Raw genomic sequence first — 18,298 nt, forward strand, 5'->3', positions numbered from 1 at the left:
TTAAACTGCAGATATGAAAATTGCCATTACAGAACCTTTAACTGGATTATCAAAGAAGGCAAGACACCCCGTCATGGAAAGAGGCAATTATAACACTAATCCCCAAAGAGAACAAAGACAAGGGAAATTGTACCAACTACAGACCGATATCAATTCTAAATGTTGACTATACATTTTATACTTCAATTATCTCCAAACGATTTGAAAAGTTCAAGCCAGATTTAATTGATGAAGACCAGACTGGTTTTATAACAGGCAGACAAACACAGGACAGTATTAGAAGAACCCTACATATAATACACAAGATTCAAAAGGAAAGTATGCGCGTTGTCCTGATAAGCCTAGATGCAGAAAAGGCTTTCAATAGGGTTAATTGGGAATTCTTATATCAAACACTAGAAAGATTTGGCTCTACCAAAGATTTTATTCAAGTTATTAAAGCAATCTACCAGCAACCTACTGCAAGAGTAAAGGTGAATGGGTCTTTAACTGAGAGATTTGTGTTAGGACGAGGAACAAGACAGGGATGTTGTCTTAGCCCTTCCCTGTTTCCTATATACACTCACCAGCCACTTTATTAGGTACAAGATGTACCTAATAAAGTGGCCGGTGCTAGTACCGGGTGGTCTTCTGCTGCTGTAGCCCATCTGCTTCAAGGTTGGACGTGTTGTGTGTTCAGAGATGGTATTCTACATACCTTGGTTGTAACGAGTGGTTATTTGAGTTACTGTTGCCTTTCTATCATCTCCAACCACTCTGCCCATTCTCCTTTGACCTCTGACATCAACAAGGCATTTCTGTCCACACAACTGCCGCTCACTGGATATTTTCTCTTTTTTGGACCATTCTCTGTAAACCCTAGAGATGGTTGTGCGTAAAAATCCCAGTAGATCAGCAGTTTTTTAAATACTCAGACCAGCCCGTCTGGCACCAACAACCATGCCAAGTTCAGAGTCACTTAAATCCCCTTTCTTCCCCATTCTGATGCTCGGTTTGAACTTCAGCAAGTCGTCGGATGTATGATTAAACATTTAAAGAGTGGACGAAAAAAGGAATGACTGCATTTTTTACTGTTACTAAAAATGGAGACCTAAGAAGTTTTAAAGATTTGAAGGACAGATTTACACTTCAGAACCAATACTTGTTTAGATATCTCCAACTGAGAGAATATTACAATAAAAAAGTAAAAAGGGAGGCATCAGAAGAAAAGAATCCAGTGGTAGAAGTGATAGTCAATGCATATCATCAAAAAACATCAAGGATTATTTCTAAACTTTATGATAGTTTAATGGTATGTCAAGCTAAGACTGCATCTTATGTAAAACTTAAGTGGGAAAAGGAATTGAACATCAAAATCTCAGAAGAAGAATGGCATGATATGTGTGTAACACTACAGACATCCACTAATTTGCAAATGTGGAGAGAATTTAATTGAAAAGATCTGATTAGTTTCTTCATTACGCCTAACATAAAAAGCAAGCAAATTCTAAGGCAACAAACATGCCGGAAACAATGTGGCCATACAGACGCAAATCATGCACATATCTTCGGGAGTTGTCCAAAAATAGAAACATTTTGGGACAGAGTGAATTCAGTATTAAAGGAGGTATTAGGATATATAATCATCAAGAAATGTTCCATTTTATACCTGGGTAATATAACTACAATGGTGCTGAAGGAAGATCAGTACCTGGTTAAAATACTACTCACAGCTGGCAGAAAGGCCAAGAAAATGGCTTGTAGCAGACACCCCCAGACTTAGTCAATGGGTTTGACATAGTACAGGAAATATTTGTGATGGAGAAAATGACTTATTCTCTAAGAGTGAAAGAAGATGAGTTTAACAAAAAATGGGAAAAATGGATTAGGTATAGAAATAAAGACATAAGCACTGTATAATTGTAATGACAATACTGTAAGTTATTGGAAAATGTTTTAATAAGAAAATGACCCTGTATACTGCAAAATCAATTGTAAACTGAACCCCTCGCTGCACTGTTGCAAGTTTTGTTGTTATATTTGTGTTTTATTTGTGTATGCATAAAAGCTATAAAGACTAAAGTGACAAAAAAAAGTGTTATGATATAATATCTAATATCAACATTGGTTAATTCCTCTGCTAAAAAAACACTGTCTGCACTCAGCTTGTAAGTTTCAAATTTCAGCACATTTGTTTACTTTGTTTTTTGCTGTTTTCTGTTCTGCGTTGTGCCAAGCCATTAATACATGCATACTGCTGTCAATCAAACATGTACACCAACACACAGTCAGAGGCTGAGGGAAAAATGAGCATTTTTGGTGCTTCTCTTTAAAAATAAAATCTATTAACAATAAATGTAAAAATCACCTTGACGTTAGTTTTGACTTCAAGAAGGGATGATGACTTTATAACCTTTACTTCTTTATAGGTTTTTATATTGATTATTTTCATGTCAGCATTGGAAATAATAAGTTTCTTTGTTTTGTCTCAAACTTGTCTCTCTCTTTCAGCAGATAGGGTTCTCCAGAAGGTTTTAAATGAACATAAGATCACTCTGACGAGGAGATGTGAATGTGTGACTGAAGGAACTGATGAAACAGGAAGTGGAACCCTCCTCAACAGCATATACACTGAGCTCTACATCACAGAGGGACAGAGTGAAGAGGTTAATACCCAACATGAGGTGAGGCAGCTTGAGACAGCTTCCAAGATGAAGACCCTCCATGACACTCCAATCAAGTGCCAGGACATCTTTAAAGCCTTACCTGACCAACAGGGACACATCAGAGTCGTTCTGACGAACGGCGTCTCTGGCGTTGGAAAAACCTTCTCAGTGCAGAAGTTCACTCTGGACTGGGCAGAGGGCTGGGAAAACCAAGATGTCAGTCTGGTGGTTCTGCTTTCGTTCAGGGAGCTGAACTTGATCAGAAATGAGCAGTACAGTCTTCTCATGCTGCTCCATGTTTTCCATCCAACATTACAGAAAGTCACAGCAGAGAAGCTCGCTGTCTGTAAAGTTCTATTCATCTTCGACGGCCTTGATGAAAGCAGACTTTCACTGGATTTCCACAACAATGAGGTTGTGTCTGATGTCACCCAGAAGTCATCAGTCAACGTGCTGTTGACAAACCTCATCGAGGGGAATCTGCTTCCCTCAGCTCTCGTCTGGATAACTTCCCGACCTGCAGCAGCCAATCAGATCCCTCTTCCATGTGTTGACAGAGTAACAGAAGTACGAGGCTTCACTGACGCCCAGAAGGAGGAGTACTTCAGGAGGAGATTCAGTGATGAAGAGCTGTCCAGCAGAATCATCTCACACATCAAGACATCCAGGAGCCTCCACATCATGTGTCTAATCCCAGTCTTCTGCTGGATCACTGCTACAGTTCTGGGCCACATGTTGACTACAGACAAGAGAGGAGAGCTGCCCAAGACCCTGACTGACATGTACTCACACTTCCTGGTGGTTCAGACAAAGAGGAAGAAGCAGAAGTATGGTGAAGGACATGAGACGAGTCCACAGAAGCTGACAAAGACTGACATGGAAGTTCTTCTGAAGCTGGGGAGGCTGGCGTTTGAACAGCTGGAGAAAGGAAACATCATGTTCTACCAAGAAGACCTGGAGCGGTGTGGTCTTGATGTCACAGAGGCCTTGGTGTGCTCAGGAGTTTGTACAGAGATCTTCAAGAGAGAGTGTGTGATCTTCCAGAAAACAGTCTACTGCTTTGTTCATCTGAGCATTCAGGAGTTTCTGGCTGCAGTCTACATGTTCCACTGTTACACAAACAGCAACAAAGAGGTACTGGAGGACTTCCTGGGAGAAGACTGCAAGCACAGAGAGTCAAACCAAAATTCTTTTTTCAAGAACATCTCAAAGTGTTTTGGAAACAATGATAGTCGTGGCCCATCTCTGGATGTCTTCCTGAAGAGAGCCATGGAGAAATCCCTTGAAAATAACATTGGTCACCTGGACCTGTTTGTTCGCTTCCTTCATGGCCTCTCTCTGAAGTCCAACCAGAAGCTCTTAGGAGGCCTGCTGGGTCGGACAAAGAGCAGTTCAGGAAGCATCCAGAGAGCCATCAACAACCTGAAGGCGATGAACAGAGATAATGTCTCTCCTGACAGAAGTATCAACATCTTCCACTGTCTGACGGAGATGAACGACCAGTCGGTACATCAGGAGATCCAAGAGTTCCTGAAGTCAGAGAATAGATCAGAGAAGGAACTCTCTGAGATCCACTGCTCAGCTCTGGCCTACATGCTGCAGATGGCAGAGGAGGTTCTGGATGAGTTGGACCTGAAGAAGTACAACACAACAGACGCGGGACGACGGAGACTGATTCCAGCTGTGAGGAACTGCAGAAAAGTTCTGTAAGTCCAGATGTGATTAACTTTATAGATCAGTGTATATTAGTAGTTTAGTTCTTCAAATATACACCCTATAAAATTATTCTTAAAGTGTTCCACGTGCTTATTACATAAATATGTCAGTCGTAGTTCGTCATAGATGTTCTTGAGCTGTTTCAAATGTTGAGTGCAAAAACTGTTTCAGTAGGTTGTGTTTCTAGCTGTCAAGTTAATCAACACATTTATTCTATTTATTTCTAATATTTGTTAAATTTTACAGTTTTTTCTTAATTATCTTTTTGGTTGATGGAGGCGACATGTGAACCTGGTAAAACAAATGAAAAAAAAAAAAAAAATCAGCTGGCTGGTGGAGCGCTGGGTCTAACCGGTGTAATGGCAGCAACAGAACGTTTGCTGATCCGGCGGGGAGTCTGGGCGGTCCTTGGAACAGAGCCCGGGTGCTGGGGTTTGCACTGGCTGAATTTGAGCTAACTGCTAACTAGGGGTACGTCTCCTTGAGCTGCCGCACACTCTACTCCCGGCGAAGCAGCCTCTCGACGGCAGGGAGGACGAGGCGGGGGTGCAAGTAGATTTCTCGTTTCTGCTTCTTCTAATTTAATCCAGACAGTACAGTGTCTGTTCAGAGCATGTCTGTTCAGAACGGGCAAAATGCTGAGCTTGTGGTGTTGCTGATTGCAGCTTTCTCGAGAACTGCTCATACAAACAACCTCACACTCGACATTGTGCTTCCTTGGGTCCTGAGCAATACACCTGCCGTGACATAGTTGCGTCACACACCCAAATCACGGCTACTCACTGTTAGGAACACCGGTGAAATACACTGTTTCACAGGAAAAAACAGACACCGGTAGCTGTTAGTCAGAAACATTGGTGAAATACACTTAGCGGAGGTAATTTCCAAATAGGTGTATTAGTTGCTTGCTTTGACACAACCACCACGGTTATAAAGTAGAGCATGGACTTTATTATCGGAGTTATTTTCCTGGAGGTAACGTTATTACTGTTATTTGTTAGTATCAAGTCTGACACTGGGGAAATACCGTCTTACTCACAGAGGAAAACACACACACAGGTCACAGCTTACTCACGATCACACCGGTGAAAAACAATAGGAGAGTTTGGTTGTAAAGTGAATTGCAGTCAATGAGCCGCGGTCTGCCCGCTGTGGATGACATGCTGGACTTAGTCTGCAGAGCCCTGAAGCCCCGCCCCCACTGCTGCACAGAGCGCTGGTCGCTTGTCCACTCAAAGTTTAATAATATTGAACGCAAGTGGAGAATATTTATCAACTCAGTGAACTGACTCAGTAATGTCAGTTGCACAACAACATCCATCTAAAGTTTTAACATTAGCATTAGCTTGGGTTTTGCCGGTGTAAAATATTTCAAACCGGTTTGATATTAAGCCAACTTGAATTTCCATCGGGATCAGTAGAGTTACTATCTATCTATCTATATAAACACCGGACCGGACTGGTGTACCCAGACCATGAATGAGAGTGAAGCGACTCCAGCCTACTTGGTGGCAGTAATGCAACTCTAAGCTTGTTTGCAAAACGCCACTAAACACTAAAGAAGAAGCGGCACCACATTACACGTTACCTTGTGAGTTTTTGGGCTCATCTCTTTGCCACGTCTCGTCTCATATCATAATATTATGTTGATCACGTTGTCATATTGCTTATTAGTAATGTAATGGATATAACACTGTGACTGTTGGCACAGGTTGTTGATGTAGTCTACTTTTTAATTTGCCACAACTTGTCATAATGACAAATGTCGGTTCTGCCGGTTAGCATAAAATCAAACCGGTTTAAGCTTGTGCAGCCCGTGGAATTTGATACCACACAGGACACAATTACTTTGGGGTTCTAGTAGCCTTAGTTTTATTGTTTACCACAATTTCAAGTTATTTCAACAGAGTGCAGAAGCTACACAAGTTCTCTTAGTCAACTGGGCATGTGCTTTTACAGCTCCAGTAAGCCTTTACAAAAGATGGCTTAAAATAAAGACAAGAAATATAAAAATAAACAAAAGCAAAATACGCAAAATACGGCAGTGGGCTATGGCTATCAATAGAAAACAGTAACAAAATCTGTTACACACATATGTAACAACCATAAACCTACCATACCATCTGCAAAATGTACAATAGATATGTACAAATGACACTTACATTTCAACACCTTTCACAAAATCCCACGTGGAACTCCCTGGAGACTTCACCATCGTATATGTAACCCACGTGCTGGAGCCTCTCTGCACACCCTGGGACTCTGCGTTGTGTTTATAGTTGTGTTATGGGGTGTGGTGCAGATTAAGGGAAACACCAGCACAGTCTTTCTGATTGTGGTTGAGACCGGGAACACTTTATTTGTCCACAACATCTGCTGTCATCTCACTTGTTCGTCCACAACCTTACGAAGCAATAAAGAAAAGTAAACAAGAAAAAGATGGCGCCCCCACGTAACTTTTGAACTACGGTGTCCTGTAAGGGACAAACATGTCTATTGCTCAATTCTGGATGGGGATTACAGCGCACCAGCGACACCTGGTGGCTGATTTAGGCTACTGCCTTACATCTACCCCCTCTTTAATTGATGGCGTCCCAGCCATCAGACCAAACAAAATAAAACAAAGAACGCCCACTAAACACAAAAACTTGAACAGAATGATAAATATGATGAATGAATGACTGCGTTGCATAGAGACTGTGTGTGTGTGTTTGTGTGTGTGTGTGTGTGTGTCTTATCAAGGTGGATGTACTAGCTTTGTTGTGTTACATATGTCCTGCTGCTCGTCTTGCTTTGGCCTTTTGCCACAACTTCCACCCCCTTTCTATCTTCTGCTGGTCCTCTTCCGATGTCACAACTTGTGACTCATAGGATAGTCTCTTTGGGGGACGTCGACTTCTCGACGGGTTTCTCCTTGGAGAACTGGGCCTGTGAGGTGAGTTGGCACCACTGACATTTTCCTCCCCTCCCTCACTCATTTGTCCTGTCTCTACATCAACTTCATCCATTCTTGTGTGTTCATCCTGTCCAGTTGTTGTCTCAGGTAGGACTCTCTCCACAATCTCGTCTGTGTCGTCCATTTCCCCGTCCTCTGCTGTATCTGACTCACTCTCCTCTCTTATCGCTTCATCGGCCTGTTCCACTGGTAGAAACATACACTGTGTAAGGAGGTTGCGGTGGACCACTTTTTCTCTTCCACCATCCTCTGATCGTACCACGTACACAGGTATGCTGGGTTGCTTCTTCACCACAATGTATGGGCGCGACTCCCATCTGTCTCCCAGTTTCTGCCTCCCCTCCACATGACATACTTTGATCAGGACTCTGTCCCCTGGGCTGAAGACTTGACTTTTTGCTTTTTGGTCGTAGTATTTTTTCTGTTGCCCCTTAGCATGTTGAGAGGTCTGATTGGCCTGGGCATAGGCCTGCGACAGGCAGTCGTGCAGAGTTTGGACATACTCGCTGTACTCACATGACTCACTGGTGGTAGGAAGCCCAAAGATCAGGTCGACTGGGAGCCTGGGATGTCTACCAAACATAAGGTAGTATGGGGTGTATCCAGTTGAGTCATGTCGTGTGCAGTTGTAGGCATGCGCCATTGCATCCACGTATTCATGCCAGCGTGGCTTCAAATGAGGCTCTAATGTCCCCAGCATGTTCATGAGGGTCCGGTTGAACCTTTCGGTTGTCCCATTGCCCTGGGAGTGGTAGGGGGTTGTGTGGGTCTCAGTTATGCCAGTGCACTTACACAGCTCCTTCACAATAGCACTTTCGAAATTGCGCCCTTGGTCTGCATGCAATTTCACTGGAAAGCCAAAGCGACAGAAAAAGTTTTTCCACAGTACCTTAGCCACTGTGCAGGCCTTTTGGTCTTTAGTGGGGTAGGCTTGGGCGTAGCGGGAGAAGTGGTCTGTAACAATGAGAACATTTTCTATGCCACCCTTTGATTTCTCTAGGGTCAAAAAGTCCACACACACGAGCTCCACGGGGGCACTGCTGTGAATACTGACCAGAAGAGCCCTGCGGCCTGAAGTTGGGGTCTTTCTGAGGCAGCACCTCTCACACTGCTCGCACCAAGCTTTGATTTCCTGGAACATCCTCGGCCAATAAAATCTCTCCCTTATCATCTGCAGTGTTCTCTCCAATCCTAGGTGCCCTGAGTCATCATGGAGAGCGGTCTTGACTGATGTACGCAGCTTCTCTGGCAATACTAATTGCTCCACTACTCCCCTTTGGCCATCTTGGATGCGGCGGTACATGACACCATCCCTTATCACTAACCTCCTCCACTCCTTTAAGAGAAGCCGTACTTGCTCACCACTACTGATCCTCTCACCACGGCTTGGTTTTTGGTTGAGGCTTTTAAAGTGTAAAACAGGGCCGATGACAGGATCCTCCTTCTGCCCTGCCCGGAGCTCTTGTTTTGTCATGGCAGGCAGGGACTCCGTCCCCACATCTCTGTATGGCTCACTTGACCTGAGCAATCGAGGTTCTTGTGGTTCAGGTTCCTCGGAGGCCGCACTGTTCTCGCCTGGGAAGCTTTCCTGTTCTGGGGTGGGCTGTTTGTCCTCATGCCCCTTTTCACTGGCCCTCACACGCTGAGGGCAGGTTTGCAGGACCTGGGTGACCTCCTGGTTGGACATACGTGAGAGGGCATCGGCATTTGCATTACTCTTTCCCCTTCGATACTGGATGTCAAAGTCAAACGTAGACAGCCGAGACACCCACCGCTGTCCTGTGGCATCCAGCTTCGCTGAGGACATCACATATTTAAGGGGGTTATTGTCCGTCAGCACTGAGAATTTACGCCCATAGAGATGGTCATAGAACTTATCCGTCACTGCCCACTTGAGAGCGAGGAACTCAAGTTTGTGTGCAGGATACCTCGTCTCAGCTGGGCTCAATCCTCTGCTGGCGTAGGCTATGACCCTCTCTTCTCCAGCCTGGACTTGAACCAGGACGGCGCCAAGCCCCTCTCCTGAGGCATCAGTCTGGAGCACAAAAGGCAGGCTGTAATCTGGATAGCCCAGCACTGGAGCAATCGTCAGCTTTTCTTTTAGGGACTGAAAGGCCTGTTCACTCTCATTAGTCCACAAAAAGGGTGGGTCGGGACCCGGGTTTTTCCTTCCCTCTTTCTTTTTCTTTCTGGGGTCACCAGCGGTGAGACGGTACAAGGGAGCAGCTAAGGCGGAGTAGTCTCTAACATACCGCCTGTAATATCCAGCGAATCCCAAGAACCGCAGCACTTCCTTCCAATTTGTAGGCCTCGCCCAATCCTTTACTCTGCTGATCTTCTCAGGGTCTGTCCTGATCCCCTCAGCGGACACCACATGGCCCAGATAGTGCACCTCTTTTCTCATGAGCTGGCATTTGGAGGGCTTTAACTTCAGGCCATGCTCCTTAAGCCGATCAAACACGAGCTGCAACCTCTCCACATGCTCATCAAAAGTTTTGGAGAAAATTATGAGATCATCCAGATAAATCAGGAGATTGGTGAAATTCATATCCCCAAAGCAGCAGGTCATGAGTCTCTGAAAGGTGGATGGAGCGTTTTGCAGACCGAAGGGCATTCTGTTGGCCTCGAACAGCCCCATGGGAGTGCTGAACGCGGTCTTGTGTTTGTCGTGCTCTGCCACTTCCACCTGCCAGTAACCAGACGTGAGGTCCAGTATGGAGAAGTATTTTGCTTGCCCCAGAGCTTCAAGGGCCTCCTCTATTCTGGGCAGGGGGAATGCGTCTCTTGTGCTGCAGGAGTTCAGCTTTCTGTAGTCGATGCATAACCTTAGTGAACCGTCCCTCTTGGTTACGATCACTACTGGTGAAGCATACGGGCTCTTACTAGGCCTGATGACTCCAGCTGTCTCCATCTCCGTCAACAGCTTCCTCACGTCCTGCCACTGCGATGGAGGAATCCTGCGATATGGCAGCCGAAAGGGCTTAGAGTCCACCAGTGGAATGTCATGTGTCACTGTTTTTGTGTGGCCATGGTCCATGGGATACTGGGAGAACACACTTGTGTTCCTTCCCAAAAGCTCTTGGAGGAGAGGAGAGGTGCTCATTCTCCACTGCTGCTTCACTTAAGTCCACCCCGCCTGCCACCACTTGATCCAGACTGAAGCATGTCTCTTCACTCCCATCATTGTGCTGTCCTCCCTGCGTTTTGTCTGGAAACTCCACAACATTTTCAACAAGGAAAGCATTGGCCAGGTGAGTGTGTGGCTTGATTATAGTAGTGTGCTGGGACAGGTTCATCACTCTGACAGGGGCACAGCCTCACTTTACATCAGCCAGAACTTTTGCCACAAAGAGGTCTTGTGGAAGCTGCAGGGAGGGGTGGCCTTCTATCAGCATTGTATAGGTCTTTCTTTGTGGGCCTACTTTGATCTTACACCTTAAATCCATCTCTTTCCCTGCAGGAATGCGTATCTTCCGGCCAGTGTATACAGCAGGACCCACCATATCATCCATTTCACTATGAGCAGTGTACCACTCTGGGTGGTTTTCTTTCACTTGATGAAGAAATTGCTGACCATAAGCCGCCTGGAGGTGGCTCTTGGAGGCACGAATGACATTAGTTCCCACGAGCAGAGGGACAGAGGAGCGATACTCAGAATCAGGGACAACAAAAGCCGGCACAGTCTTGAACTCTTTTCCCAGCACTTTCAAGTTAATGCTCAGGACACCATAGTAGGATACACTCTGACCTGCTGCACCCTCTATTGGTATTTTAGAGGACCGTAGTTTTTGTTTTTGAAGGACAGGGTGGTTGCACCTGTATCCGTGGGTAATGCTGGTTATCTGAGAGCCAGAGTCGATGAGAGCCCTGCACTTTTCTCCATTGTCTTCCACCTCCCCCTCATTTCTGGGACCCACCAAGGGGGTGTCCTCTCCTCCATCACGCGTTGTGCTCATCTGCAGTGGGGGGTCTTGCTGCTTGCCCATGGTTGCCCCGGTTACCATGAACTCTAGTCGTTTAAATGCTGAGCTGAGTGGGATGTGTTCCCCTCTGCCAGGGTCATAGGCTGCGGTTGGCCAGCCCAAGTCAGCCTGGACTCGGGGAACATCGCTCTGCAGACCCGAGCCATATGTCCTTGCTTTCCACACCGGTGGCATGTAACGCTTGAGCTCTGGGTTGTAGTTCCAGGAGATGGCCGAATTCTAGGCGGGGGAACAGGAGGTGAAGCAGCCATTCTCGATTCAAGGAGAGACAACTTGGCTATCTGTTCCTCTTGGCTAAGCGCTAATTTCTTGACCATCTCTGTCAGCTCCGACAACTCAGAGGTATGTTTTGTCCTTTCTGTCTTTACATTTGTACCACACTCAGATGTGACATGCACCTGGGCATATGTTTTCTTTGCCTTGTGTTGTGACTGGAACTTCTTTGTTTCTTTTGCTAGATTTCTGAGCTCAGCTTGCAGTTCTTGGAAGCTCAAAAACCTGGGCCCCATAGGTCAGAACCAACTTTCTGGCCTCACCACTCAGGTGTCGCACGACAGTGGAAAAGCGGAGGTGCATGGGGAGCTCTATTGCCTCCAGGAGATACTGCACATTACGGATCCAGTCCTCCACGAGCATCTTGCTATCCGCATTACCAGTGAAGACTTGGACATTCTTCACCTGATGAGTCTGCATGAAACCACCATAGGCAGCCAGGGGAGGGTTTGGGTTGGCTATGGCTCTGCCAGGAGTCTTTAATGGTGGCTCGGACTGATGTGGGTGCATTTGTGGGGTGGAGTATGGAGGTAGTGGTGCAGGTGATGGTAGAGCATTTGGATACATACTAACTTGTGGGTCTGAAGCAGGCATCCAAAGGTGTACTGGAGCAGGGGCGTGGGGAGGTGCTGTGTGATTGAAGGCTGCATAAGTTGCATTCAGGGCGCTGGGCACCAGTGTGTTGGGGCCCCATGCACCGGTGGCAGATGGGAGCACAGGGGCCGCTTCACCACGGGCCAGGTCCTGTGAGTAGTGAACAACAGCTGGTGACATAGGCAGCTGGGAGGTTGGTCTGTACTCTGAACCTTGGGGGGTCTGCACAGCCAGGGGATTATTCATAATGTTCATTGAATGTGGTGGTTGAAATCTTGGCATGGGGGCCTGAGGCGCAGGAGTGGAATGTGCATAGCTGGTGTAGACCTGGGAGCTAGGTTGAACAACCTGAGTTGGATTAGGGGAGGTAGCTGAACAGTTCATGGGGGAGTAGTGGAGCAGGGACGGGGGGGGAGGGGGCGGGTGGGGGTGGGCTGGGCTGTTTGTGCCTCCTGGAAGATGGGCCGTGGGAGACTGTGAGGCGGCAGGGTTGCTGTTGGCCCGTGCACGTCTGTGGGCCTGTACATGCTAGCTTGGGATGGGGGGGCAGAGACCACTGTTGTCTGCGCATCCAGCTGGGCCACTTGACCAGTTGCACTTGGTATGTTGTGATCTGACCTGTCTGTCTGGTAGCCTGGTCTCGGGGCTGGGCTGGTGGCAAAGCGAGGCAAGGGTGTCTGCATTGGAGCTCCAAAGCCTGGTATAGACACATGAGCAGGAGTACTATGGTGCTCAGTATAAGGTGACAGCATCGGAGGTGGGGTAAGCTGTGAGCCTAGTCCTGAGTCAGTGGGCTGCCTGCCGGTCTGATGGCCTTGAGTGGGGTACTGCAATTGAGTGCCAGTGAACCTGCTGAACCATTTGGTAGGCTTCGGCCACACTGGTTGCTGCTGGCTCGCTATGCTGTTGTCAGCCGTTGCCCCCTCACTCATATGGTGGGTTGGTGTCTCATTTGGAGAGTCATAAGTGTGGTTTGTTGAAGGCCCAGGGGGGAATTGGAGGCCTGGTGCCACAGCAGCGGCGCCCTCCAGTTTCGATAGAGAATCTGTGTAGTCACTCAACATTTTTTTTTTTTAGATTAATTGATGCCAAAGACTTAAGCTTCGAAGTGGATGGTTGTGTGTGTTGATGTTATGTGCTTACTAGTATACTAAAATGTAATGAAAAACAGAAATGTGTAACACAAATATCAACTCACATTAAGCCTGAATTAAATGCAGATCCCTGCCTAACTCAAAGAAAATTAATGAGATAAACACTTTAGTCACAGAATGTTTCAATGGAAAGTCTCACACAGAATATATATATATATACCATTCAAGTAGCAGTCCAGTCTATAAGAAACCATGAAAAGTCCTCACATGAACACACAAGTTATACTACAGTCTTCAAAGGGTATGTTGGAAAAGGTGAATATCCTGCAAACACCGCTTTGAAGGCGTAACAGCTCAGTCCAACACGCTGTCCACGTATAGATGGCAACACAGTTCAAAGCAGCAGCACAGTTGTGGATGATGCCGTCAGTCTCTCTTTCTCTTCAGTCTCGGACACCACAATCCGGGTCACGGCACCAAAGATGTAAACCACGTGCTGGAGCCTCTCTGCACACCCTGGGACTCTGCGTTGTGTTTATAGTTGTGTTACGGGGTGTGGTGCAGATTAAGGGAAACACCAGCACAGTCTTTCTGATTGTGGTTGAGACTGGGAACACTTTATTTGTCCACAACATCTGCTGTAATCTCACTTGTTCGTCCACAACCTTACGAAGCAATAAAGAAAAGTAAACAAGAAAAAGATGGCGTCCCCACGTAACTTTTGAACTATGGTGTCCTGTAAGGGACAAACATGTCTATTGCTCAATTCTGGATGGGGATTACAGCGCACCAGCGACACCTGGTGGCTGATTTAGGCTACTGCCTTACATATACACTGTCTTTGCCTTCAAACAAAGATAAAATTAATGTAAAACCTGTACTCTTTCACTATTTACAAGGTTCAATTACAGTGTGTGCTGTTTTTAGCAAGCTAACCTTACCATGCAAATGGAAACACAGTACTGCGACTGGCGCTCGAAATCCCACAACATCAAAACCAGTAGTGCCTAAAACAGACCTTCCTGTTAAGATATTGACAGATAACTTTCTTTACATTTGTGTACGGTAATATTTAACCAGATGTCTGCATTTACTTACTCCTTTTTACTACTTTATACGACGGGTAACATTACTGTCCACTCATTGAATCTCCAGGTTGTTCGCGTGCTTTGTAAACAGGAAGAAAGACCATGATGCACTTGGCGGAGAAGCGCTATTATTACTCAACGCTGCAACCCTGTGACCAAAGTCCGCAACTGCCTGTGGCGGCCCACTTACAGTCTAATTCACATTTCATTGACTTAACAATGTCACATGCATAAGAAAACAACAAAGAACAATTAACTTTGAAGACATGTTGGAACTATAACAACTCTAAGTGGAACAATACATTTGAATTAATTTACCACCCGGTTACACTTGTACACCGGACCAGACCGGCAAAACCGAAAATCTACCCAACTCTAGCATTAGCCACCGTAAACTACTGGTCATACGAGACAAAGATAGTTGTTGTAAAACCCCTGAGTGTGTTGAATCGAGCAATGGTGCATTTTATTGCTAGTGAATTCAAGTTGTGTTCCATAATCTTGTTTTTAAGTCTTTCCTTCTATTCTGTTACTCACAGAAGGAAACTCAGGTGTTTCTCTCTCTTGTTGCTGTAGAGAAGAGTAGTAGCAGGAAATACACAGCTTCCACCAATAACAGCGGTCTGATGAATATATAACAGCAGAATGGTAGAATTCAGACTTTTTAAGAGATCTTATACACACCAAAGATCAATGTTATGTTTTTAATGCTGATACACTGATAACATCTTTCTGATGACATTATGTTGAAAATAATCAACCTTATTGGTTCGTTAATTGTGTTTGTGAGCTGAATAATGTGATGCTCAGAAAAGAGGGTTAATGACAAAACGCCATGCAGTTATCAAAATATATCTATTATATGAATGTTTATTATTATTATTATTATGTACAGGTTTAATATTATTACATGATTTGGTTAATTTCTCTACCGTTTGGCAGCTGTCACTGATTTTTCCCATTTATGGATGTGAACCTGACAGCAGCAAGTAGCTAGCAAAGAGAGGTCAACTTTCCCAACTGTATTATTATTATTTATTCACTGAGTTTTAAAAATGCTTTTCTAATCAAGAAGGCAAGGCAAGGCAAGGCAGCTTTATTTGTATAGCACATTTCAACAACAGAGCAATTCAAAGTGCTTTACATAAACATTCAAGAACATTGCGACAAAGTGCAAAAGAACATTAAGACATAATTAAAACAGTTATAAAAAACATTAAAACATTAAAACATTAAAGATTAGAAAATAAAAACAAGCTAAAAATGAAAGCTAGGATAGAAGCTAAAATAGAATATAACATACAAGAGTAAAAGTTGTAGTGCAGTATAAGATCATTATCTGGTTTAATTAAATGCAACAGCAAACAGGAAAGCTAAATTAAGTCAGAGTTGTAGCGGTCCTGCAGTTTTCTGGGAGCTTGTTCCAGATATTTGGTGCATAAAAACTGAACGCTGCTTCTGCATGTTTAGTTCTGACTCTGGGGACACTAAGCAGACCTGATCCAAATGACCTGAGAGGTCTGGATGGTTCAGAACATATCAGAAGATCAGAAATATATTTTGGCCCTAAACCATTTAGTGCTTTGTAAACCAGCAGCAGTATTTTGAAATCAATTCTCTGAGAGACAGGGAGCCAGTGTAGAGACCTCAGAACTGGACTGATATGATCCACTTTCTTGGTCTTAGTGAGGACTCTAGCAGCAGCGTTCTGAATCAGATGCAGCTGTCTGATCGATTTTTTTGGAAGACCAATAAAGACGCCGTTACAGTAGTCAAGTCGGCTGAAGATAAATGCATGGACTAGTTTTTCCAAATGCTGCAGACATCAGTCCTCTAATTCTTGCTACAGTATATTCTTCAGGTGATAGAAGGCTGTCTTTTTAATTGTCTTAATATGGCTGTTAAAGCTCAGGTCTGAGTCCATGACTACACCAAGATTTATGGCTTGGTCCGAGCTTTTTAACATTACAGATTGTAGGTGAGCACTAACCTTTAATCTTTCCTTTTTGGCTCCAAAAACTACGACCTCAGTTTGGCTTTGTTCAGCTGAAGAAATTTCTGGCACATCAAATTATTGACTTGTTCAATGCACTCACTCAGTGCTTGTATTGGACTGTAGTCTCCTGGTGATAGAGTTATGTCAATTTGTGTGTCGTCTGCATAGTTATGGTAATTTATTTTGTTGTTATCAAAAATCTGACCCAGTGGGAGCATGTAGATGTTAAACAAAGGAGGCCCCAAGATGGAGCCTTGGGGAATTCCGCATGTGATTTTATTCAGCTCAGATTTCCAATTACCTATAGACACAAAGAAGTCCCTGTCTTTTAGGTAGGATTTAAACCAGCTGAGTGCTATGCCAGAAATACCCACCCAGTTTTCCAGTCAGTCTAGTAATATATTATGGTCAACCGTGTCGAATGCAGCACTGAGATCCAGTAAAACTAAAACTGAAATTCTACCACTGTCAGAGTCAATCGGATGTCATTGAAGACCTTAACAAGAGCAGTCTCAGTGCTGTGGTGAGGTCGAAAACCTGACTGGAAGACATCAAAAGAGTTGCTTAGTGCCAGAAAACTATTTAATTGTTGAAAAACTGTTTTTTTCAATTATTTTAGACAAGAATGGAAGATTTGATATCGGTCTGTAATTATTTACTATTGATGAGTCCAGATTGTTCTTTTTGAGGAGTGGTTTGATGACGGCAGTTTTCAGGGCCTGTGGGAAGACTCCTGAATCAAGAGATGCATTAACAATCTGTAAAAGCTCTGAGACCATACAATCTGACAATCTTTTTTGAAAAGGCCTGTTGGCAGAATGTCAAGTCAACATGAGGAGGATTTTAGATGTTGTATGATTTCCTCCAGGTATGTCTGATTTATTGGATACAATTGCATCATGTTATTTGCACCAGGTTTAAGTGGACGCAGGGGCAACAAACATCCTGTACCTGATAAGGAGGAAGTGACTGCTTGTCTGATTTTGTGAATTTTTTCTGTGAAAAAGGAAGCAAATTCATTGCGGTCCCTGGTGGATAAAAGTTCAGAGGCTACTGACACAGGAGGGTTTGTTAGCCTGTCGACAGCAGCAAACAGGGCACGTGCATTATTGTTGTTTTTGGTGATGATGTCAGAGAAGAATGATCGCCTTGCATTTCTCAGTTCTGAATTATAAATGCAAAGTCTCTCTTTATAGATGTCATAATGAACTTGTAGATTTGTTTTCCACCACTGGCGTTCAGCTTTTCGACACTCTCTTTTTTAATTTATTACTAACATGGCATTTCTCCATGGAGATTTTTTCTTACCAGAGACAATCTTCACCGTGGTGGGTGCAATGGTATCAATAACATTTGTAATTTTAGAATTTAAATTATCTACAAGCTCATTGACAGAGGTCCAGGGGAGGGTGGGTGTGGAAGAGAAAGCCTGAACAAATTGATCACTGGTATTTTCAGTGATATACCTTTTCGTGATTACCTCTCAAAAAATACACAGGAATGATCAGACAGAGCAACATCCATCACTACAACCTTAGAAATGTTCAGGCCCTTTGATATGATTAAGTCCAAAGTGTGTCCCCTATTGTGTGTGGGCTCTGTCACATGCTGACTCATTCCATAGTTATCAAGAACCTGACACAGTTCTTTGGCCCCTCTGTCCTGTTGGTTGTCCACATGGATGTTAAAATCACCAACAATGACTACACAGTCAAAGTCGACACAAATTATAGAAAGTTCAGTAAAATCATCAAAAAAGTTTGCACAGTATTTAGGTGGCCTGTAGATATTCAGAAACAAAGCTCGAGAACAGGAGTTCAGCAGAAGACCGACATATTCAAAAGAAGCAAAATGTCCATAAGATATCTGTTTGCATTGGAGAGAATCATTAAACAATATAGCAACTCCACCTTCTTTCTTATGCATTCTAGTTTCGCTCATAAAACTAAAGTT

The 18,298-nt window shown here is 44.4% G+C and overlaps 1 protein-coding gene across 1 annotated transcript in view; it reads left to right on the plus strand.

Annotated features, from left to right (window-relative positions):
- The first annotated feature begins 1,666 nt into the window (after positions 1-1,666).
- The window catches only part of LOC119501248 (NACHT, LRR and PYD domains-containing protein 12-like), a 31,778-nt gene continuing 15,146 nt past the window's right edge, over positions 1,667-18,298 (plus strand). Inside the window, exons 1-2 of the mRNA XM_037791489.1 lie at positions 1,667-1,739; positions 2,491-4,351. Of these exons, the coding sequence (XP_037647417.1) occupies positions 1,667-1,739; positions 2,491-4,351 (1,934 nt within the window). The remainder of the gene's footprint in view (positions 1,740-2,490; positions 4,352-18,298) is intronic.

This window comes from Sebastes umbrosus, chromosome 14 (assembly GCF_015220745.1).
Source record: "Sebastes umbrosus isolate fSebUmb1 chromosome 14, fSebUmb1.pri, whole genome shotgun sequence".
Classification (NCBI taxonomy): domain Eukaryota; kingdom Metazoa; phylum Chordata; class Actinopteri; order Perciformes; family Sebastidae; genus Sebastes; species Sebastes umbrosus.